This window comes from Trachypithecus francoisi, unplaced genomic scaffold, assembly GCF_009764315.1.
Source record: "Trachypithecus francoisi isolate TF-2019V2 unplaced genomic scaffold, Tfra_2.0 Lachesis_group6, whole genome shotgun sequence".
Taxonomy (NCBI): Eukaryota; Metazoa; Chordata; class Mammalia; order Primates; family Cercopithecidae; genus Trachypithecus; species Trachypithecus francoisi.
In genome coordinates, this window is record NW_022681471.1 from 91,055,915 (window position 1) to 91,077,139 (window position 21,225).

Below are 21,225 nucleotides of genomic sequence, written 5' to 3' on the forward strand. Positions count from 1 at the left end.
GTTAGATCTAGAGTCTCCATCATATTTGGCTTGATATTTTACCAAAAGTACCTCAGAGGCAGAGTTGCATAAATCCATCAGGGGACACATACTGAATGATTGTCTGTCCTTTGCAATGGGAGCAAATATTGGTGGTCATTGCCTAGATCACTTGTGTTATTTGAGGCTTACTATGAAGATTCTTTTCCTCTGTCTATCCTTCTTCATTGTTAGACAGAAATCTTCTCTGATAAGAAACTTCTCTCCTCCCCTACTTGGTAATCAAGTATTATAGTTTATATGCCAAACACAGTTAATTGTTTCAATTTTTGCCTCTGTTTATCCAGTTTCAAAATAATGAATTTATCCCCTAGCATCTAACATTTTTTATATATTTTTCTTTATTTTTAATTGCCTAATAAAAATTGCATTGTGTACAACATGTTGTTTTAATTATGTATTCATTGTGAAATGGTTAATTGGGCTAATTAACATATGAATTACCTCACTACTTACCATTTTTTTGTGGTGAGAATACTTACAATCTATTGTCTCTTTTTATTATTTATTTATTTTGAGATGGAGTCTTGCTCTGTCACCCAGGCTGGAGTGCAGTGGCACGATCTCAGCTCACTGCAACCTCTGCCTCCCGGGTTCAAGTGTTTCTCCTACCTCAGCCTCCTGAGTAGCTAGGATTACAGGCGCACGCTGCCATGCCACCTAGTGTTTGTATTTTTAGTAGACATGGGGTTTCACTATGTTAGCCAGGCTTGTCTTGAACTCCTGACCTGGTCATCCGCCCACCTCGACCTCCCAAAGTGTTGGGATTACAGTCATGAGCCACCACGCCCAGCCATAATCTATTCTCTTAGCGATTTTCAAGACCTAGAATTTTATGATGGAGGAAATGATATTTTCCTTTAGCGCTAACTATGCATTCAAAATGTAATTGTATTTGAATGCATGTCAGTTATTATTTTATTGACACTAAAATTTTCCCCACATGATGCAAACTTCCCATCTGAATCTGCCTATTAGAACACAGGGGCAGTCACAAAGCAGGTGCTTAGTAAATGTGTGCTCAGGGTACATCAAATGACTTAGTGAGGTATGTTGACGTCATACTTGATTGTTTTATTATAACATTACTGTTCTGGTCCTTCCACCAGATGTTTAAAACTGACATTACCACTTTGCTGTCTTTGGCATTATTCAAATATTACTGCATTTGGAGACAGAAAAACTAAGACTCACTCTCCTTTACTGGATCTTCCTACTTATTAGGGAACAAGTGACCTCCACTAGGTTCATAAATTTGATTATCTTTTGGCTTGCAAAATTCATTTCTTCACATTACCATTAATTATCCTTCACGCTGTTTGCTCTATGCTAGCCTATGCAGTCATATGCTATTACTCTACTTCCCAGAGACCTGTACAGCTCAAATTAGCTTGTTCCCTAACATACTTCCTCTTTACTGTAGTACAAGAGCTCCTATGGTTGTAGCTCGTCAATAAATCACCAAGTCCTCTTCTCTGCTTCTTAATCTCTATGTTTTTTATTTTCCATTATGGGTGTGCATTTTGAGGACTAATGAGTGTTTGGACCTTGGCCATGTCAAAGAATGTTTTGTGACCAGCCTTTTTTCCCTCAAACTTCAATCTTCTGATTCCTAACATGGATCTAGGAGCTTGCTCTCCTGTGTTATTGTATGCAAATGCTGGGATGTGTAAGACATATATGCACATGTTTACTTGGTGACTTAATCCATTAGTACTACTATAACAAAATACCTGAGACCACATAATTTATAAAGAGCAAAAATATCTTTTTCACAGTTCTGGAAGCTGGAAGTCCAAGATCAAGGTGTGGGCATTGCAAGAATTGGGGACTGCCTCAGAATGGATAATATGGTTTGACTCTGTGTCCCCACCCAAATCGCATCTTGAATTGTAATAATCCCCATGTGTCATGGGAGGGACCCAGTAGGAGGTATTTGAATCATGGGGGTGGGATTTTCCCATGCTGTTCTCGTGACGGTGAATAAATCTCACGAGATCTGGTGGTTTTTTAAAGGGCACTTCCCCTACAAATGCTGTTTCTCTTGCCTGCCATCATGTAAGACGTATCTTGCTTTCCCTTCACCTTCTGCCATAATTGTGAGGCCTCCCTAGCCATGTAGAACTGAGAGTCAGTTAAACTTCTTTCCTTTACAAATTACCCAGTTTTGGGCTTGTCTTTATTAGCAGTGTGAGAACAAAGTAATACAAGGGAGATACATTTTTCCATTTTAACCTCAACTTGAGCTGTATTTGGGTAAAGTATTCTCATGCTTGGATATCAGATATTTCAGCCCTAGCTAAGATTTCTGTCCCATACTTTCCTGTGGTAGTGGTAGGTACTGGTATTTGAAAATGATAAAGTTTCTTAAGTGACATAAAATTCCCATCTCTGTGGTTCTTTGTAGCCTCCACACATCCTTGCATCTAGCACCCCAGGGCCACACCTATGAATGTGGGTTCACCTCGTGGACCAGAAAGTTGAGGCAGATAGTGGTTAAGAAAATTAAACAAAAGACAAGATTAGGCATGGTGAGTCTTGCATTTGAACCCCAGTCATGTGACACTTGTACAAGTCAGTGTTTGGTTGATGTTAACAGAATGTACTCTGTTAATTAGCACAGGGACCAACATGGGGAGTTAGAGGTTTATAAACACTGTACTTCTAGGGCTTGGAGAAACAGGTTTTTTTCCCCCCCGGCCTCTCAGAATAATTAGCAGAATCATACAGCACAATTGACTGCCAAGGAGGGCTGCCGCTTCTTTCACAGTTGGAGAGTTGGGGAATCAGGAGGCTTCCACTGCAACTGCAGGTTTCTTGGCATAGAGTACCTTAGTTGATGTCCTGGAAACAGGAAACTCCACCAGAACTGTTGGCCCAATGGAGATACTTTTCCCAGCTAGGTCTATATCTCCAAGTTATGCTTGCCTTACCCCACATTTCTCTACACTTAGATTGGCTTTAAGTGGAATCCGTCTAGGGTGCATCAGATTGACAGAAGGTAAAACGCATTTGGAATCCCAGCAGCAAAACTCTAGGAAATGGAGGCTTAAGCTTTCTAGCCTTTTCAGTACAGAGAAGCTTATTTGTGAATGGAGCTGGAACATACGCCAAGAGAACCAATATAAGGCACAGTGTTCTTAACTCTATATTTACTAGCTCCTCAATATTTTTCTGTTCTCCTCCTTTCAGCCTATCATACACCACTGTTACCTAAACCTGAATGAAACTTAAGATTCTGCTTGTGCCCCAAGTTGCCCAATGATGCTAGATATAATATGGGGAAAGAGAGGAATCTCAAAACCTAAAGATATTATGTTCTCCAGTCTAGTGCTGTTTTTGTTTACCTAAATTCTTTAAAAAGCAATTTTATTACTCCCAAATCAGCCACATCCCCCATACCATAAGGGCCCATTGTAAATCTTCCCCTATTCATCATTTTTCTTATTTCAGTCTTCCTTCACAATTTCCAATCTCCTACTTCAGGAAAGAAACACAAATCCTCATGAAAGAACTACACTGAATTATCCTTTCTTAAATTTATTTTATTTCCATTCTTTCCAGATAATCTAAGATTTTACCTTCTTCCTCTATTTGTGATTTAACTCTGCCAAATTTCCCTATTCCTTTCTTTATATATATGTAGTAGATGATATAAGCCAGTGTGGTCTTAGAATCATATTGTCTGTGTTTAAACTCTAAGTCCACTATTTACTAGCCATGCGATGTTGAGTAATCCCTGGCCTCTCTGAATGTTATTTTCTTATCTGTAAAACAGAGTGATAAGATTACCTTCTTCAAAGGATGATAGGGAAAATTAAATGAAAGAATCCATATAAAATAATTGAAATATGATCTATGCTTAGGAAGCACTCAATAAAAGTGACTATCAGATAGATGCAATTCAACTATGAAATACAGGCAGAGAATAAAGAAAGCATTTATGCAAAGAAAAAATTGCTTATTTTAAATCATATTAATGGTGGTAGTACTGAGACTACTATATGTGTAGGTGGGATAAATCAAATGACTAATTATTTTATTTTCTGAATTCTGTCTATCTTTCCATGTTATCATTGAGAACCAGTATTCCTGGTTTGGCAAACATTTGTATAATTAGCCTGGTACATCTTGTCAAACCATATAATAAATAAACCATCAAGGACTACTAGCATAGTCTCAAAAGTATTCAGAACTCAACCTGAAGAGGCACTGGCAAATGATCATTAATAAATATAGTAAGTAAAATTTATCAAAATGCCGCAACTATATGTAAATCCAGTAATTCACAATTATCCCTTTTAAAATCTTTATTTGTCATGAGTGTAGGATTCTAGGGAACTAACTCATTATTTTTGAAAACTGCCAAATAACACGAAAGAATCAAGCACTTTTCCTGCATTTCCTTTACACTCTGTATCTCAAAGTAACAAAATTGTTGAAGGTAAATTTTTTGGAACAGCACTCTAGTTAATAAAAAAAAGAAAGAATGACAGAAGTGCAATATCACAATTTTGCAACCTCTAATGATATGTTTCTACACAAGTATCAATAATTGTGGCTAACTGTAAAAAGAGCCACAACCCGACCTCATGTACCTCTTGATGGAAATAATCAAAATTCCCTCAAAGTATTCTTGTTAAAAAATTGCACCTGAATCTGGTCAAGCTCATAGATTTAATTATTAATAAACAGGAAATACAGAGAACAAAGGAATATTCCAAACTCTATCATAGAGATACAGTCAGCAAAGCTGAGAATGTAAAAAACAAACAAACAAAAACAAAAAACAAACAAAAAACCCTCTACCAGTCACATCATCCACTTTCCTCAATAAATAAATGACATGAAAAAGGGGAAGATAGGTTGGGTAGCAATAGATTAAAAAAGACTTAAAAGAAATATCAAAAAAGCAGGCCAAATTGAACTGTAGTGTCTGAGTGCACATATTTGTGTAATAAAACTATACAGAAAATCGTATAGGTTATTACCATAAATGTCACAATAGGAGTTACATTGAGAGGTGGAAGAAGTCGTTTGTGATTGAACAGGGCACAAGGAAGCCTTCTGGGTTGGCTAGCAAATTTCTCTTGACTTGGATGGTTGTTACAAGTGTGCTTCCTTTCTCATAAGTCAATAACCTATAATTTTTAATGTGACTTTCTGTGTTTGTGCTATATTTTACAATAAAAAAGATTTTTAAAGGAGGAAAAAGATTGAATTAAGCAACGGTTGGATATCACCTACACTCTTTTTTAAATTTTCCTCTTTGGTGAGGCAAATTCTCTCATTTACTGATGAACTCTTAGGCAGAAAGACTGGAGACAAGCATCCGATCGCACAAATCAAAAGATTTTTGTTCAAGGCCAATCTCTCTGGATACAATCTGGTCAGTGCTTCTCTCTTTTGCATTGACCTGCCTCCCCTCGAACCTCAGGAATGATGGATTATGAGGACATTCACAGACGATCTCTGATTTCTCCTTCATGGTTCTAACAGTGAAGTATCCGATGTTCTCTGCGATATCACTAAATAGCAGTCATGCCAATATGCTCATGATCAATGCATTTGACCCAGGTGAAGGAAAAATCCCAGACGTCTTCTGCTTCCTTGCATGAATTACCTCATGTGAACACGGCTGCCAAAACCTTGACAAGTTCTCCCAGAAATGCCCATTCTAGGTTCACACAATGTCCAAGAAGTCTCCAGCACTTGTGCGGAGGGTCTCTCTGCACATTCTGCGTCTCAGTTCTTCCCGTTTATTGTGAATAGGTGTACACACTCTCTTTATGTCACTGTAAATAATTAATCCATAACGAGGCAAAAAGAATGAAGGTGTTTGATATCTAAAGGTTTGGAAACAGTACAGAGCTAGTATAACTGTGGCAACCCCAGAGTGAAAACATCAAGGGTCCAAGTCTGTCTTTTTTTCCTACCCCTAAAATCTGGAGAACACAATTCTCAAGTTATAAATCAGGTACTTGGTTTTATAATATTTTGCTTTGTTGTTGGATTTATTTAATATCCAACTATGAGGCCGGATGTGGTGGCTCATGCCTGTAATCCCAGCACTTTGGGAGGCCGAGGCAGGTGGATCACCTGAGGTCAGGAGTTCAAGACTAGCTTGGCCAACATGGTGAAACCCTGTCTCTACTAAATATATATATATAAATTAGCTGGGCGTGGTGGCGGACGCCTGTAATCTTGGCTACTCAGGAGGCTGAGGCAGGAGAATTGCTTGAACCTGGGAGGTGGAGGTTGCAGTGAGCTGAGATCATGCCACTGCACTCCAGCCTGGGCAACAAAAGTGAAACTTTGTCTCAAAAAAAAAAAAAAATTCCAACTATGTGACACCATCTTGTACTAAGCAAGTTGTTTGGACTGAGTAGTCTTTCTAGGTATGTCACAAAACCTGAATTCATAAAAGGAAAAGGTGACAGATTTGAGTACATGAAGACTACAACAGATTCAGAGGAATAAGTTTGTATTTTCTATGTCAGTTTGCACTAAATTAACTTACAAACAAGGTCGCTGAGGCTTTGGCTCAACTGTTAACACTTTTTTAGAGTGAGATTCTTTTGATTAGGGTCTTAAGGTCTTTGTTCATCTCAGAAGTCCTAATTGGTTTAATTAGGCTGACACCTACAGTCTTGTCTCATTACCATAAACTGTAGAGGGGTTCAGCATGACACTGATTGTTTCTTAGAGCAAAGCCAGTGCAGTGAGTAGGATTCCAGGCCCCCCGAATAAGGCAGGAAAACTCGAGGCCTGTGGACACAGGATGTACTAGGGAGGTGCTGGTGAGTAGTGCAGATAACCCAGAATACAGTTGGTTGGTAAAACAAGAGTGATCTGAGTCCTGTGCTTGTCTACGTGATCCACCATTGAATGGCAGGCCAGCCATTGTGCAGGCATCTGCATATGAAGTGACTAGAAGCTTCACTGGAACAAGGATCTCCTTGGAAATTCTCTCCCCTCAGACAGCCAGGGTGCTTAACATGAAAAGAAGTTGAAACCCTATCTTTAAACTATAGAAGCCATCAGCAGAACTTACAGGCTTATGGGGGCCCACTGGAAAGGGAAAATCAAAAGACCTCTGAATTTCAAATTAATGATCTTAAGTTTCATTTCCTAAGTTCGGCTACAGACTCATATATTTCATTAGTCCCTCCCTACTCATTCCTTGCCTCTCCCTTCAGTTGCTGTGTTTCTGAATTTCTGTATAGTTAACCCTTATCCTGCCTCCCATTTGTTCAATAGGAATGTTCACTTTTACTTGAATCTTTTAGTAGAATTGTATATCATGTGTTCCTGTCTAGGTTTAATCATCAGATTGTGGTCAAATCGCTCTCCCAGATCGTGTGAACAAAAAAGTGAATGGAAATTTTCGTTTTAAAAAACAGTACTTTTGGACTTAGCCCCTGGCTTGAGAAGTAAGGAAGCCAAGCGTACGGATGGCAGCGAGGGGTCAATCCACGCCCGGCGTTGGGTCGGGGGTGGAGGAGTCGGAAGTGGTTGGGGTTTGGGGGAGGAGATCCGCTCACACACAAGAGGAGAGTGTTGAGCCGCCATATCTGCTGCTGCCGCCGCAGTTGCGAATGCAGCATCGGCGCTTAGCTGCCTCCGCGGTGCCGCTAAGGTTCGTGTCGCTATCCCTTGGCCCTTCGCTCTTGCTGCCTTAACCCCGCCGGCGGAGCCCGCTCTTTCTGGTCTGTTGAGCCCGCTCCCTCACTGCCACACAGCAAGTTCTGAGACCATGGATTCGGGCAGCAGCAGCAGCGACTCGGCACCCGATTGCTGGGACCAGGTGGACATGGAAGCCCCGGGGTCGGCCCCGAGCGGGGATGGAGTCTCCTCTGCGGTGGCCGAGGCCCAGCGCGAGCCCCTCAGCTCGGCCTTCAGCGTCAGCTCAACGTCAACGCCAAGCCCTTCGTGCCTAACGTACACGCCGCGGAGTTCGTGCCGTCCTTCCTGCGGGGCCCGACTCAGCCGCCCACCCTCCCGGCCGGTTCCGGCAGCAACGATGAAACCTGCACCGGCGCGGGATACCCTCAAGGTAAAAGGATGGGACGGGGGGCACCTGTGGAACCTTCCCGAGAGGAACCGTTAGTGTCGCTTGAAGGTTCCAATTCAGCCGTTACCATGGAACTTTCAGAACCTGTTGTAGAAATGAGAGGTGGAAATGGCCCTAGAAGAATCATGGGAGCACAGTAAAGAAGTAAGTGAAGCCGAGCCTGGGGGTGGTTCCTCGGGAGATTCGGGGCCCCCAGAAGAAAGTGGCCAGGAAATGATGGAGGAAAAAGAGGAAATAAGAAAATCCAAATATGTGATTGTACCCTCAGGTGCTCCTAAGAAAGAACACGTAAATGTAGTATTCATTGGCCATGTAGACGCTGGCAAGTCAACCATCGGAGGACAGATAATGTTTTTGACTGGAATGGTTGACAAAAGAACACTGGAGAAATATGAAAGAGAAGCTAAGGAGAAAAACAGAGAAACATGGTATTTGTCCTGGGCCTTAGATACAAATCAGGAAGAACGAGACAAGGGTAAAACAGTCGAAGTGGGTCGTGCTTATTTTGAAACAGAAAGGAAACATTTCACAATTTTAGATGCCCCTGGCCACAAGAGTTTTGTCCCAAATATGATCGGTGGTGCTTCTCAAGCTGATTTGGCTGTGCTGGTCATCTCTGCCAGGAAAGGAGAGTTTGAAACTGGATTTGAAAAAGGTGGACAGACAAGAGAACATGCGATGTTGGCAAAAACGGCAGGGGTAAAACATTTAATAGTGCTTATTAATAAGATGGATGATCCCACAGTAAATTGGAGCATCGAGAGATATGAAGAATGTAAAGAAAAACTGGTACCCTTTTTGAAAAAAGTCGGCTTCAGTCCAAAAAAGGACATTCACTTTATGCCCTGCTCAGGACTGACCGGAGCAAATATTAAAGAGCAATCAGATTTCTGCCCTTGGTACACTGGATTACCATTTATTCCGTATTTGGATAACTTGCCAAACTTCAACAGATCAATTGATGGACCAATAAGACTGCCAATTGTGGATAAGTACAAGGATATGGGCACTGTGGTCCTGGGAAAGCTGGAATCTGGGTCCATTTTTAAAGGCCAGCAGCTTGTGATGATGCCAAACAAGCACAATGTAGAAGTTCTTGGAATACTTTCTGATGATACTGAAACTGATTTTGTAGCCCCAGGTGAAAACCTCAAAATCAGATTGAAGGGAATTGAAGAAGAAGAGATTCTTCCAGGATTCATACTTTGTGATCCTAGTAACCTCTGCCATTCTGGACGCACGTTTGATGTTCAGATAGTGATTATTGAGCACAAATCCATCATCTGCCAGGTTATAATGCGGTGCTGCACATTCATACTTGTATTGAGGAAGTTGAGATAACAGCCTTAATCTCCTTGGTAGACAAAAAATCAGGAGAAAAAAGTAAGACACGACCCCGCTTCGTGAAGCAAGATCAAGTATGCATTGCTCGTTTAAGGACAGCAGGAACCATCTGCCTCGAGACGTTCAAAGATTTTCCTCAGATGGTCGTTTTACTTTAAGAGATGAGGGTAAGACCATTGCAATTGGAAAAGTTCTGAAACTGGTCCCAGAGAAGGACTAAGCAATTTTCTTGATGCCTCTGCAAGATACTGTGAGAAGAATTGACAGCAGAAGTTCACCACCTACTCTTATTTACTGCCCATTGACTGACTTTTCTTCATATTTTGCAAAGAGAAATTTCACAGCAAAAATTCATATTTTGTCAGCTTTCTCATGTTGAGATCTCAGTTATGTCACTGATGAATTTACCCTCAAGTTTCCTTCCTCTGTACCACTCTGCTTCCTTGGACAATATCAGTAATAGCTTTGTAAGTGATGTGGACGTAATTGCCTATAATAATGAAAAATTAATGTACTTTAATTTTTCATTTTCTTTTAGGATATTTAGACCACCCTTGTTCCACGCAGACCAGAGTGTGTCAGTGTTTGTGTGTATGTTAAAATGATAACTAACATATGAATAAAATACTCCATTTGAAACTCTTCGGTTATTTGAAATGCTTTTGAATGATGTTTAAATGTCATTATATAATGCTATCAATTAGCTTTATTACTTTCTCAAATAGTTGAATATGTTCTATCACTCTTAAAAACTTAAAAACTCTTCACCACTTACTGTTTTAAGTGAGGAATTTACAAACAATGCATAAGTGTGTATTAAAGGAATAATTTTAATTATGAGAAAAAAAACTTATGTTAAGGCTCTCCCAGTGGGCTTTGTTTTCTCTGTCCAAGTCCAGTCAATAAAGGAGCTCTTCTGCTTCCCCACTTGTGATTTGAAAATGAAAGGCTCAGGCCGTCTTTATTTGTGTAGCAATAGTTCACTTAACATTATCCATAGGTTCTTGAAGACTACAACATTAAGCAAAACAATGTACAGCAGGTGTACATTGTACAACAATGTACAAACAATGTACAACATTGTTCAGTGTTGTTTAGTTACAACATTGTTCGATGTTGTTTGGTGACATTGTTCAATGTTATTTAGTTACAACACTGATAAGGGGAAAAATTCATTTTGTTAGATGTTATTTCACTTGAAGTCACAATTCCAAGAACCAGTGGACAATGTTGAGTGAGGACTTACTGTATTCCATCAGGTCCCATCATGTTAAGTATGGCCAAATTATAAATACGCCTGGGGATTCAGACCATAGGTTGACAAGACTCTTTATTTATTTGTTTATTTTTAAGACAGAGTCTCACTCTGTCACCCAGGCTGAGTGCAGTGGTGCAGTAACGGCTCACTGCAGCCTCAACCTCCCAAGCTCAAGCATCCTCCCATATCAGCCTCCCAGAGTGGTGGGATTACAGGCGTGAGCCACTGTGCCCAGCCTTGGCTAGACTCTTTTCTGTACTCCATCATCTTAACAAACACAGCTCTTGGTTTTGTTCACCATGAAACTTGTGATATGGGACACAACCCAATAAGGGGTATGGCTATTGAGAAGATAAATGCTTGCAATAGGGCCGTTGGTCATTGAGTAAAAACTAAGAATTAGTGACTCCTGGGCTGGGAAATGAGATGATGTCACCTTTGTCTGTTTCGTGCTTGGGTTGATAGGAAACGTGGGAAGTAATTTTTATATTCAGATCATGACCTACACTTGGGGTCAGAGGCACTGGATATTTCTCTGAACAACTTGAGGAAAACACCATTATAGATTCTGAGGTGGCTACATTTATTGGCAAGAGAGTGGCCTTATAACCTGCATAGGACTGTCAATAACTAAAGAACTTTCTGTCTTGTTAAGTGGGTAGTGCCTTAGGCACAGCAGTATACCTGGAGTGAGAGACAGTTTTGAGCTTTGCTGTCAAACCTCATACTCATGATCTAGTTGAATAGGTGTGGATACTGCTGGCACAACACCCTGGGCTCATTCATGCTCAGGTAAAGGCAATGTATCCTTCTACATTGTCCCTTTGTGTGCACATGTACCTCCAGGGTGTCTAACCTGTCAGAGATCGCCACACTGGTCTTGCTGGAGCATCAATATCTTGGCTGTACTGTGAATCATTCATCATAGGTCTTCAGGGCACCCATTGGGAAATGAGGATTTTTTTTTTTGTCATACATAAGCTAACCTAATCCACACGGATATGCCTCATACGTCTTGGACCTCATACGTAATGGATTTTTTAATCATTAGAATGTCAATGGCAAGAGTTTTATTTTTATCATAAGAGCTCTATGCACTGAACCTCATACAAAATACAACCAATCCAGTATTTGGTAAGTTTTGCCCTGGAAACCACTTTATAAACAATTATTTTTGCTGCTGCATCAATCTCATTGTTTTGTAGTTTTAGTGATTTACCAATAGTATTTTGTTGCTGTCTTCCACTGATAGGCCAAAACCACAAGCCAGGACAGAACTCTTTTGTCTCCATCCAATTTGGACGATTTCCCATCAAAAACTGGCTCCTAAATGTCTTTCTCATTAGCCAATTGTTTAGCAATTTCCCTACCAGACATTCTGAACTGTTATATATAAATATAAAAACCTTCAGAGAAAAAGACAATTTTTGGAAATAGATTTTAGAAACCAATTCTTTGCATTTCAGTGAGAAGCAGATCATCCAGGTGCTTGGAGATACTGGACTGTCTCTTTAACAAAGTAGATACAAACTCATGGTATTTTTTATTCTAACTTCCTGGATACATTTCTTTATAGTTGTTAATATCTGATGGTGTTCTCCAATACTCCAAATTGGGGCCATTTACAGAGTACTAGTTTCCCTAGGGCATCCAACTATTTATAAAAACCATGTTCAGGGCAGTTTCCCTTCAGAGATCCCCTACTTCCTCTAATTCAGGTCAGTTTGATTTAACTGTCCTTAGAGTTTCATCTCCAATTCCTAGCAGCCAAGATAATATGGAATCTTCTCAAATCTGGTTGCATAATGTAAGTAGTTTATGAGCTTCCTACTTCAGGCTTTCTCAGTGTCTACCCATTTGTTCTTGGCAATTTTCCTCCCAATTTCCTTCTTTATTCCTCTGGTCATTATGGGACAAGTCTGAGGAGATTTAAGGAAAGAGCCAACTTATTCTGTACTTCAGCAAAGACCTGAAAAGGAAAAAAGGGGGAATGTTCGGGCTGGATAGAAGGTAGTAGACCTCCACATTGCTCACTTTGAGCATCTTTCCCTAGTACCTAGGAAAACCAGCAAGTGCTTTTACTATCCACTAAGGCCTCTGTTCCTGTCCTCAAAAGACAAATCCTCTCTCAAAATAGACCCTCCTTTCACAATATCATGATTTCAATTCATTGCAGTGCAAGAACTTGCCTTTTTATCATTTACTATAAACATTTTGCAGTATACATACTCATTTAGTAAAATGGGACTGTAACAAACTATCCAACAACCACAGAAGTTCTGTCAAAACCTGAGCATTTGAGTTGCTCCAGTGCCTGTTTTCATTTCCAGTATTACTCTTTCTATATTTTCTGTTAAGACAATTGCCATGTTTTTTATTTTTCTAGTTTTCAGTTACAGTATCTACTCATTGGCCATTGAGGGGAAGGAGAATTTGAACCAAGGCTTCTCCCCAGGGACACCACTGGTTACTTCCACAGAATGGGGAAAGTGAACTTACCTTAGAATTTGGGAGAAGCTTTTTCAAAGCACCTCTGTGTGTGTGTGTGTGTGTTCAGCAAATAACCAAAATCAGCAAGGGAAAGGGAAAAGAAAAGACGAATCTGCTGAATCTGCTGAATGAACATGCCATGTATCAGAACAAACAGAAGGGAACACAAGCTCTACTTACATACAGAAGACACAGCTTACAACTCTACACTACAGATCCTGTAAAATATTGAATATTGACCCCCTGACACAGTTCAATCCTGCACTAGACTATGCAGATTGTTTTAGAGAAAATTTATCTAAATTCTAGAGAGATTCTCTTTTCCCACACTTAGCCTTTAAAAATTATATTATTCTTTTTATAAATCAGTGTTGATAAAAGCTTCAGGCTCTTAAGACTCAGACATCAAACAAAAGGGATTTCTGCAAAGCCCCTTGTTTTCTACTTCGATTAATATTAAACACTAATATTAAGTTTGCATAAACATAATTTGCAGACATTTCTCAGCCCTCTAAAGACGATGCTTCTCTCTTTGATTGCTGAACTTTTTCCAAAGTCCAAGCAGATAATATTGAAATTTGGCCTTGGTTTTGGCATACAAGTACAGGAAAAGATTTGTTCATAGGCTGCTGTACACAATCATGTCATTACGTCTCTCACCTGGTAAGATATATATACAAAATATATGCAATTATAGTCCTCCTTTCACATTTGGGTCATTGAGTAAGGGCCTCCTCAATTCTCTAACAGAAACTTAGATGAATTATCTCCTCCTGAGACTGCTTTTACTTGTTCTATGGCAATGTAACAGTGACCTTTTGCCAAACCAATAAATACACAATAGAAGGACACTTTGTCACATGGCAAGTGACCAAAAAATACCCCAAATAGCTTCTGCAGGTTTAGCTGGCAGTTCCTGGATTCAATATTAGTGTTTGATCTCCACCCTTGAATCTCTTTTTTTCTCTCTTCTTTAATTGATGCTTCTATCACTTTCTAAACTGTCTTAATTTATTTTGCCAGTTTGGTAGTGTATAAACGATGGTGAAATAAAACGTATCATTACTTTTTTTTTTTTTTTTTTTTGGAGACAGAGTTTGGCTCTTGTTACCCAGGCTGGAGTGCAATGGCACAATCTCAGCTCACTGCAACCTTCACCTTCCGGATTCAAGCGATTCTCATGCCTCAGCCCCGCAAGTAGCTGGGATTACAGGCGTGTGCCACCACGCTAGGCTAATTTTGTATTTCGAGTAGAGATGGGTTTTCGCCATGTTGATCAGGCTGGTCTCGAACACCTACCTCAGCCTCCTAATCATTACTTTTTTTTAAACATCCAAAGACTTAGATCCTGAGTGATGTTGATGACAGAATGCTCCAGCCCCAACACATTCTTCAGTGCATGCTAAATTAAAAAGAACTCTTGTCCGAGAGGGTCTGAGAGGATAGGTGATCCACAAGCATAAATTTGATACATTTAAGAGTGAGTGAGGGTTTGAAGGTCAGGAGATGTATTTGAGGAAGCCCTAACCTTAAAGGATGATGACTGCAGCCAGACAGAATGTGGCTTCACAGATCTTCATGGTGAGTAAAACATCATGGTGACCAAATGTTAAGAAGAACTGTTTGCCTCCATGGAAGGCACACTATTCAAGGCCTGGAGGAAAACTAAGGGCATGAGAAAAATAATACTGATTTTCTAGCAGAATCTGAGCTGAACTTGGAGGTGGCTAGGGAATGAATGTATATCAGATTCATTCCATAAGACAAAGAAGTCAAAGCTGCTGGCAATACAGACAGCATGGCAGCCAACTCTGAGGGTGATGAGATTGCCAAGCCTCACAGACTTCCAAGGAAGAGTGTTAGACTCCACATATCTACCAATGCCTGCCTAAGTTAGTGGCACGCAAGATACCACATATGACCTGTATGCAGCCTGTCAGTAGCTACAATGAAGGGCAAGTTCTTCTCTGGGCCACCCTTGCGCCCTCAACTCTGCCAACAGTTCCCACCATCAGACTGGGGACCAAAATCAAAATACATTCTCCTCCCAACATGAAATATGCCTAGCATTGTGCTGAGCAAACAATTGACCCTTTCCCTTTCCCTGCTGATATTTCTCATGGTGAACTTGGTACCACAGAAGTGGCTATGATCCATGGCAGAGAGAAAAGGTAATGAATGCCCCGTGGAACCACCAATTAGAATTCTGAGCAAAGCATCTGGCCCCTCTCCTATGAGCCTCTTGTCCCTCCTGCATAACAGGGAGATAATGCCAGTTACTTGATTTGTAGAACTGTTGTGAGGACCAAACAAGCTAGCAAATACAAAAATTGCCTGGATGCAGTATGTGGCTCAATTGCTTTGAGTTTATTCCCTTCAGTCCATATTCAGTCCTTACTCATGACTGTATTTTTGACTCTAAGAACTCTGCTTCTCCTTTCTCCAGTGATAACAAAAACTGATTTTGTTCAAAGAAGGAATATGTTCAGTTGCAGGGCAAGGGTGGGGAGGCTCGGAAATTCTCCAATCCAAGCATGACTATTCTATTCTGCTTGGTTATATGATGGTTTTTCCAGCCTCCCCTACAGCTAGGGGTGAACTGGTGATCCAGTTCTGCCCAATGAGGTGTATAGGGAATACCCTGGGACTTCTGTAAAAGAGGCTGTTTCTTAATAAGAAGGACAGATGTGAGAGAATGGTGGTACATGAATGTGATAGAGATGCCTGGAGCTGTTGCAGCCACATTGTAACAAACATGAGGTCCCAGAGTAAACTTTACGAAAATAGTCAAGCTGAAATATGGAAGCTGTGGTGTCCATCAGGCATATTTGAGCAACTGAACCAATGCAAGCATGCTTCCAGACTTCTTATGGGGAGGGGAAAAATTAAGGTCCTGTTTGCTTATACCATTTGCTCTAAACTTTAGCTGCACAGTAAATTTATTTGAAGGTAGCATTTAGAAGTGCTAATGCCTTAGCCCCTTATCTAGAAATTCTGATTTCATTAGTCTATATTGTGACTCTGTACACTTTTTAAAACTTTCTGTTATAAATAGTGTGAGATACATGACAAGATACAATATTATAAAGAATGCATGTAGATCTTACACAACTTCATTAGTTAATAACTCTTGGTCAATATGATTTTATCTAAACCCTCACCAACTTCTCTCCACCCAAAGATTAGTTCGAAGTTAATCTTAAACATCATATCACTTAATAAAAGATTATTTCAGTATGTATCTGTAAAAGATGTAGACACTTTTAAAAATATAAACAGAATAATATTATCACATGTAAAAAATTAATTACAGGCTGGGTGTAGTGCCTCATGCCTGTAATCCCAGCACTTGGGGAGGATGAGGCGGGTGGATCACTTGAGCTCAGGAGTTCAAGACCAGCCTGGCCAACATGATGGAACCTCGTGTCTACAAAAAATACAAAAAGTAGTTGGGTGTGGTGTCATGTGCCTGTAGTCCCAGCAACTTGGGAGGCTGAGTGGGGAGGATGGCTTGAGCCTAGAAGGTGGAGGTTGCGGTGAGCTGAGATTGTACCACTGCACTCCAGCCTGGGCAATAAGCCAGACCCTGTCTAAAAAATATTAATTATAATTCCTAAATATCTTCACATACTCATTCCTAGTTCAAATTGTCCAATTGCTTATAAATATTTAATTTTTGAAATTTGATTTTCAACTCAGGATTCAATTTGCTCTCATGCATTATAATTTATTGATATGCTTGTTGAATCTCTTTTAATCTATAAGTTGTGCTTTCTCTGTTTTTTTTTTTTTTTTCTTGCAATTTATTTGTTGAAGAATTTGGGTCCTTTATTCTCTAGAGTTTCTTACAGTCTGGCTTTTGCTGACATCCTTCCTTTGTTAATATTTAACATGTCCCTCTGTGTCCTATCTTCTCTGTAAATTGGTTGCTAGAGCTAGAGGCTTCACTAGATTCAAGTTTGCTTTTCTTCTTTTTTCTTTCTTTCTTTCTTTCCTTTTTTTTTTTTTTAGCGAGAATATGTACTTCCATCTGTCCATCTGGAAACGATAGAAATACATAACACTACCTGGGAAGTGTCTGGTTATCTCCTTTTTTAGCAGACATTGATGATTATTGGCTAGATCCAATATTTCATTACAGATTGCAGAATGAAGATGTTCCATTTATCTTTCTACATTTGTTAGCTAAGATATTTCTTTAAGAAAATCTTCCCCATTTACTATTTGGTGACACAGTAAACAGTATATATGCAAATAGAAAGCTAATTATTTCTTTCCTTTTATTTACTAGTTTTCAAATAATGAATTTATTCCCTAGCACTTTTAGAGATGACCACAAGTATATTTTAGAGTCATTATGAAGCCAATATTTAAGCACACTTATGTGTTTAAATCTATTTAGCTGTTATTCTTATATATGCTCAAACTATTCCATTTTTAGGCATTCAGGCTCTTCAGGTTGGCTCTTGAATTCTTTTTACATGACCCCAGTAGTCTTTGATAGTTTCCTGTTTTCTTGTACATCAGGTTGTTAAAGTCTCACCTTATACATTTCCCAAAATCAGTTCATTCATTATGCACTGATTTTTTTTTTTTTTTTGGTGAGAAATACTTTTTTAGAGAGTAAAATCATGGTGCTTAACTGCATGCCACTGGGTTCATCATGGTTTCTGGTGCCTTGTAGAGTACTGAACTAAGAAATACATATTTAAGCAAAATACATCATGAGTTTATACTCATACTTCCCATTCAAATTTAGGGCTCCAGTATATGTACTTTATGTCATTAATTTTACTTTGGTATATCCTTTCTGTGAAGCCACACGAACTGACTCCCAACGATGCCAACAAATTTACTCATTAGTATTATCCCCCAATTTACACCGACAGTATCTGAAAAACATGCCAACACTACCATTAAAAATGCTAATTCTGAAAACAGTTTAAATATTTTGTGTGGTTCTTTTGGTCCTCAGGTTGTATCTCACTAGGAATAGAATGTACAGAACAAATGACTATGTTTATAAATCATTCGAAATAGTTTCTCTCTGTATGATAATGCCACCAACTAAATGTACAATAAAATCAATTTTTCTTTTCATTGATAGGAATTATTTTATATTATTTAATTGGTTTTTATAAATATGTGGAAAGTTTACATAGTACCAAAGTCAAACCTACAAAACAACATATTGAGCAAAGTCCTCCTTGTATTCTTGTCCCTCTCACTCTGAACCTTCTTTTCCCCAGGTACATTTTTTTCTAGTTTGTTGATTATAATTCCGTATATGGATTTACTCATCATTTTTGCTAAATAATAATACACTATGCAGTTTTCTCCAACTTGATTTTTTTTTGTTTACCAATATATCCTGGAGAGTGTTCCAAATCAACATATAGAAATAGTTTTTTTTTTTGTAGTTGCATGATATTCAATCATTTTATTTTTCAAGTCTTCTATTAATGGTTATTTAATCATCCCAATTTTCTCCATAACACATATTTCCATAATCAGCAACATTTTCATATTCCCCAGTGTTTCTTTGATTTTGAGAATTGGGATTTATAGGCCAACATGTATTCATATATGCTAGATCTTGCTAAATTCCCCTGCATAAGAATTTTGCCATTTTGTAGGGAGTTAGTCTTTTTAAAGAGTTTCTCTGGTGATTTTGTGGTTCTTTAAAGGGTGGGAACCACTGGTTTAAGTCATTGTTGCTGGGTTTTTGTCATTTGTTTTGTTGTTGATGCTAAACACATAATAACCTAATGTAAACTACATAATGGAATCTTCCTACTAGATCCAATACTAGTAGAGATTAGGGACTGTGCTGTGTCTTCTCAATACTTACAGTGGCTAGCACCAGAGACTAGAACAAAGCTTATTAAATGTATGTTGAGTGTAATGAGGCAGTGAAGTGTAGTGACATCACCGTTAATCTATTTCTTGTAAAAAATACATTACTGTGCCTGCCCCTACATCAGATGTTTTGTTCTCTGAAGGGAGGAAGTGGGTATTATTGATACATTAATGTAGCAAACATTTATTTAGAGTATACCATGTGACAGTAGTGTTCTAGATGATGTACATAGAATAAAAACAAAACAGGCAAAAATCTATGCCCCTGTGAAGTATTACATTTTAGCAGAATTTGAAAAAATTAAGAATTGAATATAAGCAGAATAGTATGTAGTGTTAATAAGAAAATTATAACAGTGTGACCATGAGACTGACAGGATTTTAAGCTGTGGCTAGACCTGCCCATGCCTTTTAAGCAGAAATCTGAATTAAGTGAAAGATGGCTTGGAGTAGAGGGCATCTTTGAATATTCATTGAATAAATGAATATGATTGCCAAGAGAATCATCTGCCTCTGGCTATGTACCAGTCACCAGATTAGGGCATCTCTCCCTATTCCTGTATGCTAAGTTCCTCCCTTTCCATCCCCTAAAATGTCCCATAAGAAATCCACCTGGGACAAACTGGACCTCCGGATCCTGAGTGATAAGCTGGGATTACAGGCATGAGCCACCGTGCCTGGCCGTAATTGACTTAGATTTAAATTAAATATTTTTACTTCCACTTATTAACTATGCAACAGATAATTTTTTTCTTGCTCTCCTTTTCCTGGTTCCTTTTTCTTCTCCTTTAATGCTCTCTCTCTCTCTCTCTCAAATCTATAACGTTTTCATATTCTTTTACCCTAGTCCCCAACTTTGTTTTAGTCTTTGTAAATGCTGAAAGCCACAATTCCCAATGAAGACGAAACAGTTATGAATATTTATGCACAAGATAACACATACATATTTTCGTAAAGCACAAATTATAGGAGATGCAGGGAGGAATATACAGGAACATGTCAATAACAGATTATAACACAACTGTCCAAGACAGGCCAAATGGACAAAAAATAAGCAAGGATATGGAAGACCTATTTCACATAATCAATAAGGTAGATCTTCTGGATATATATCAAACTTCACAACTAGATAATTGAAAAACACTTTCTCAAGCACCCAAGGAATATTGATAAAACTTTACCATATTCCAGGTCACAAAGAATACTGTATAGTTAAAAAAAAAAAGTCTTTCCGGCCGGGCGCAGTGGCTCAAGCCTGTAATCCCAGCACTTTGGGAGGCCGAGACGGGCGGATCACAAGGTCAGGAGATCGAGACCATCCTGGCTAACACGGTGAAACCCCGTCTCTACTAAAAAAAATACAAAAAACTAGCCGGGCGAGGTGGCTGGCGCCTGTAGTCCCAGCTACTCGGGAGGCTGAGGCAGGAGAATGGCGTAAACCCGGGAGGCGGAGCTTGCAGTGAGCTGAGATCCGGCCACTGCACTCCAGCCTGGGCGACAGAGCCAGACTCCGTCTCAAAAAAAAAAAAAAAAAAAAGTATTTCCTAGGGTGAATTTTAAAACTCTCTACTTAAAGCAAAATAAAATAAAAACTCCTGAGTGAAAGGGGAAGTACAAACCAAAATTGCAGTATTAAAAACAAAACAATCATAATAGAAAGTCTACATAGCATTATGTGTGATACATATTTCAACCCTAAAGTTAAGCAAAGATCAACAAAGTAAACCAAAAGAAAACACAAGGAAGCAATAATAAAGATAAAAGGAAGCACTAATGCAACAAGAAATGGAAGAGCAAGATCAATAGAACTGAATTAATCAAAATTCTCTTTCCTTAAAATAAATTGACATCATGCTTAATACCTAATATATTACTTAATATAATAAACCACTATTACTACTTAATATAATAAAAAACCACTACTTAATATAATAAAAAAGAGAAAACAGAGATACACAAAATAAGAAATGAAAAGGAATAACCATTAAAACAGAAAAATATTTTTAAAATAATAAGAAAAGACTGCTTTTTCACAATAAATTGAAAACCCAAAGGATAAGTACAGCTTCCTAGGAAAAAAAATAATTCATCAAAATTGACACCAATAGTGATGAAACTCTTAAGGACCATTTTAATGGAAGAATTAGAGATTTATTAAAGT

General features: G+C 38.9%; 1 protein-coding gene across 1 annotated transcript; it reads left to right on the forward strand.

Moving 5' to 3' along the window:
* Positions 1-7,566: 7,566 nt before the first annotated feature.
* LOC117077639 (eukaryotic peptide chain release factor GTP-binding subunit ERF3B-like) lies at positions 7,567-10,399 on the forward strand. The gene is given in 5 exon segments (XM_033201327.1): positions 7,567-7,937; positions 7,940-8,211; positions 8,213-9,398; positions 9,401-9,595; positions 9,598-10,399. Coding segments are annotated over 5 exon segments (1,875 nt in total). The 5' UTR covers positions 7,567-7,795; the 3' UTR covers positions 9,678-10,399.
* The last annotated feature ends 10,826 nt before the right edge of the window (positions 10,400-21,225 follow it).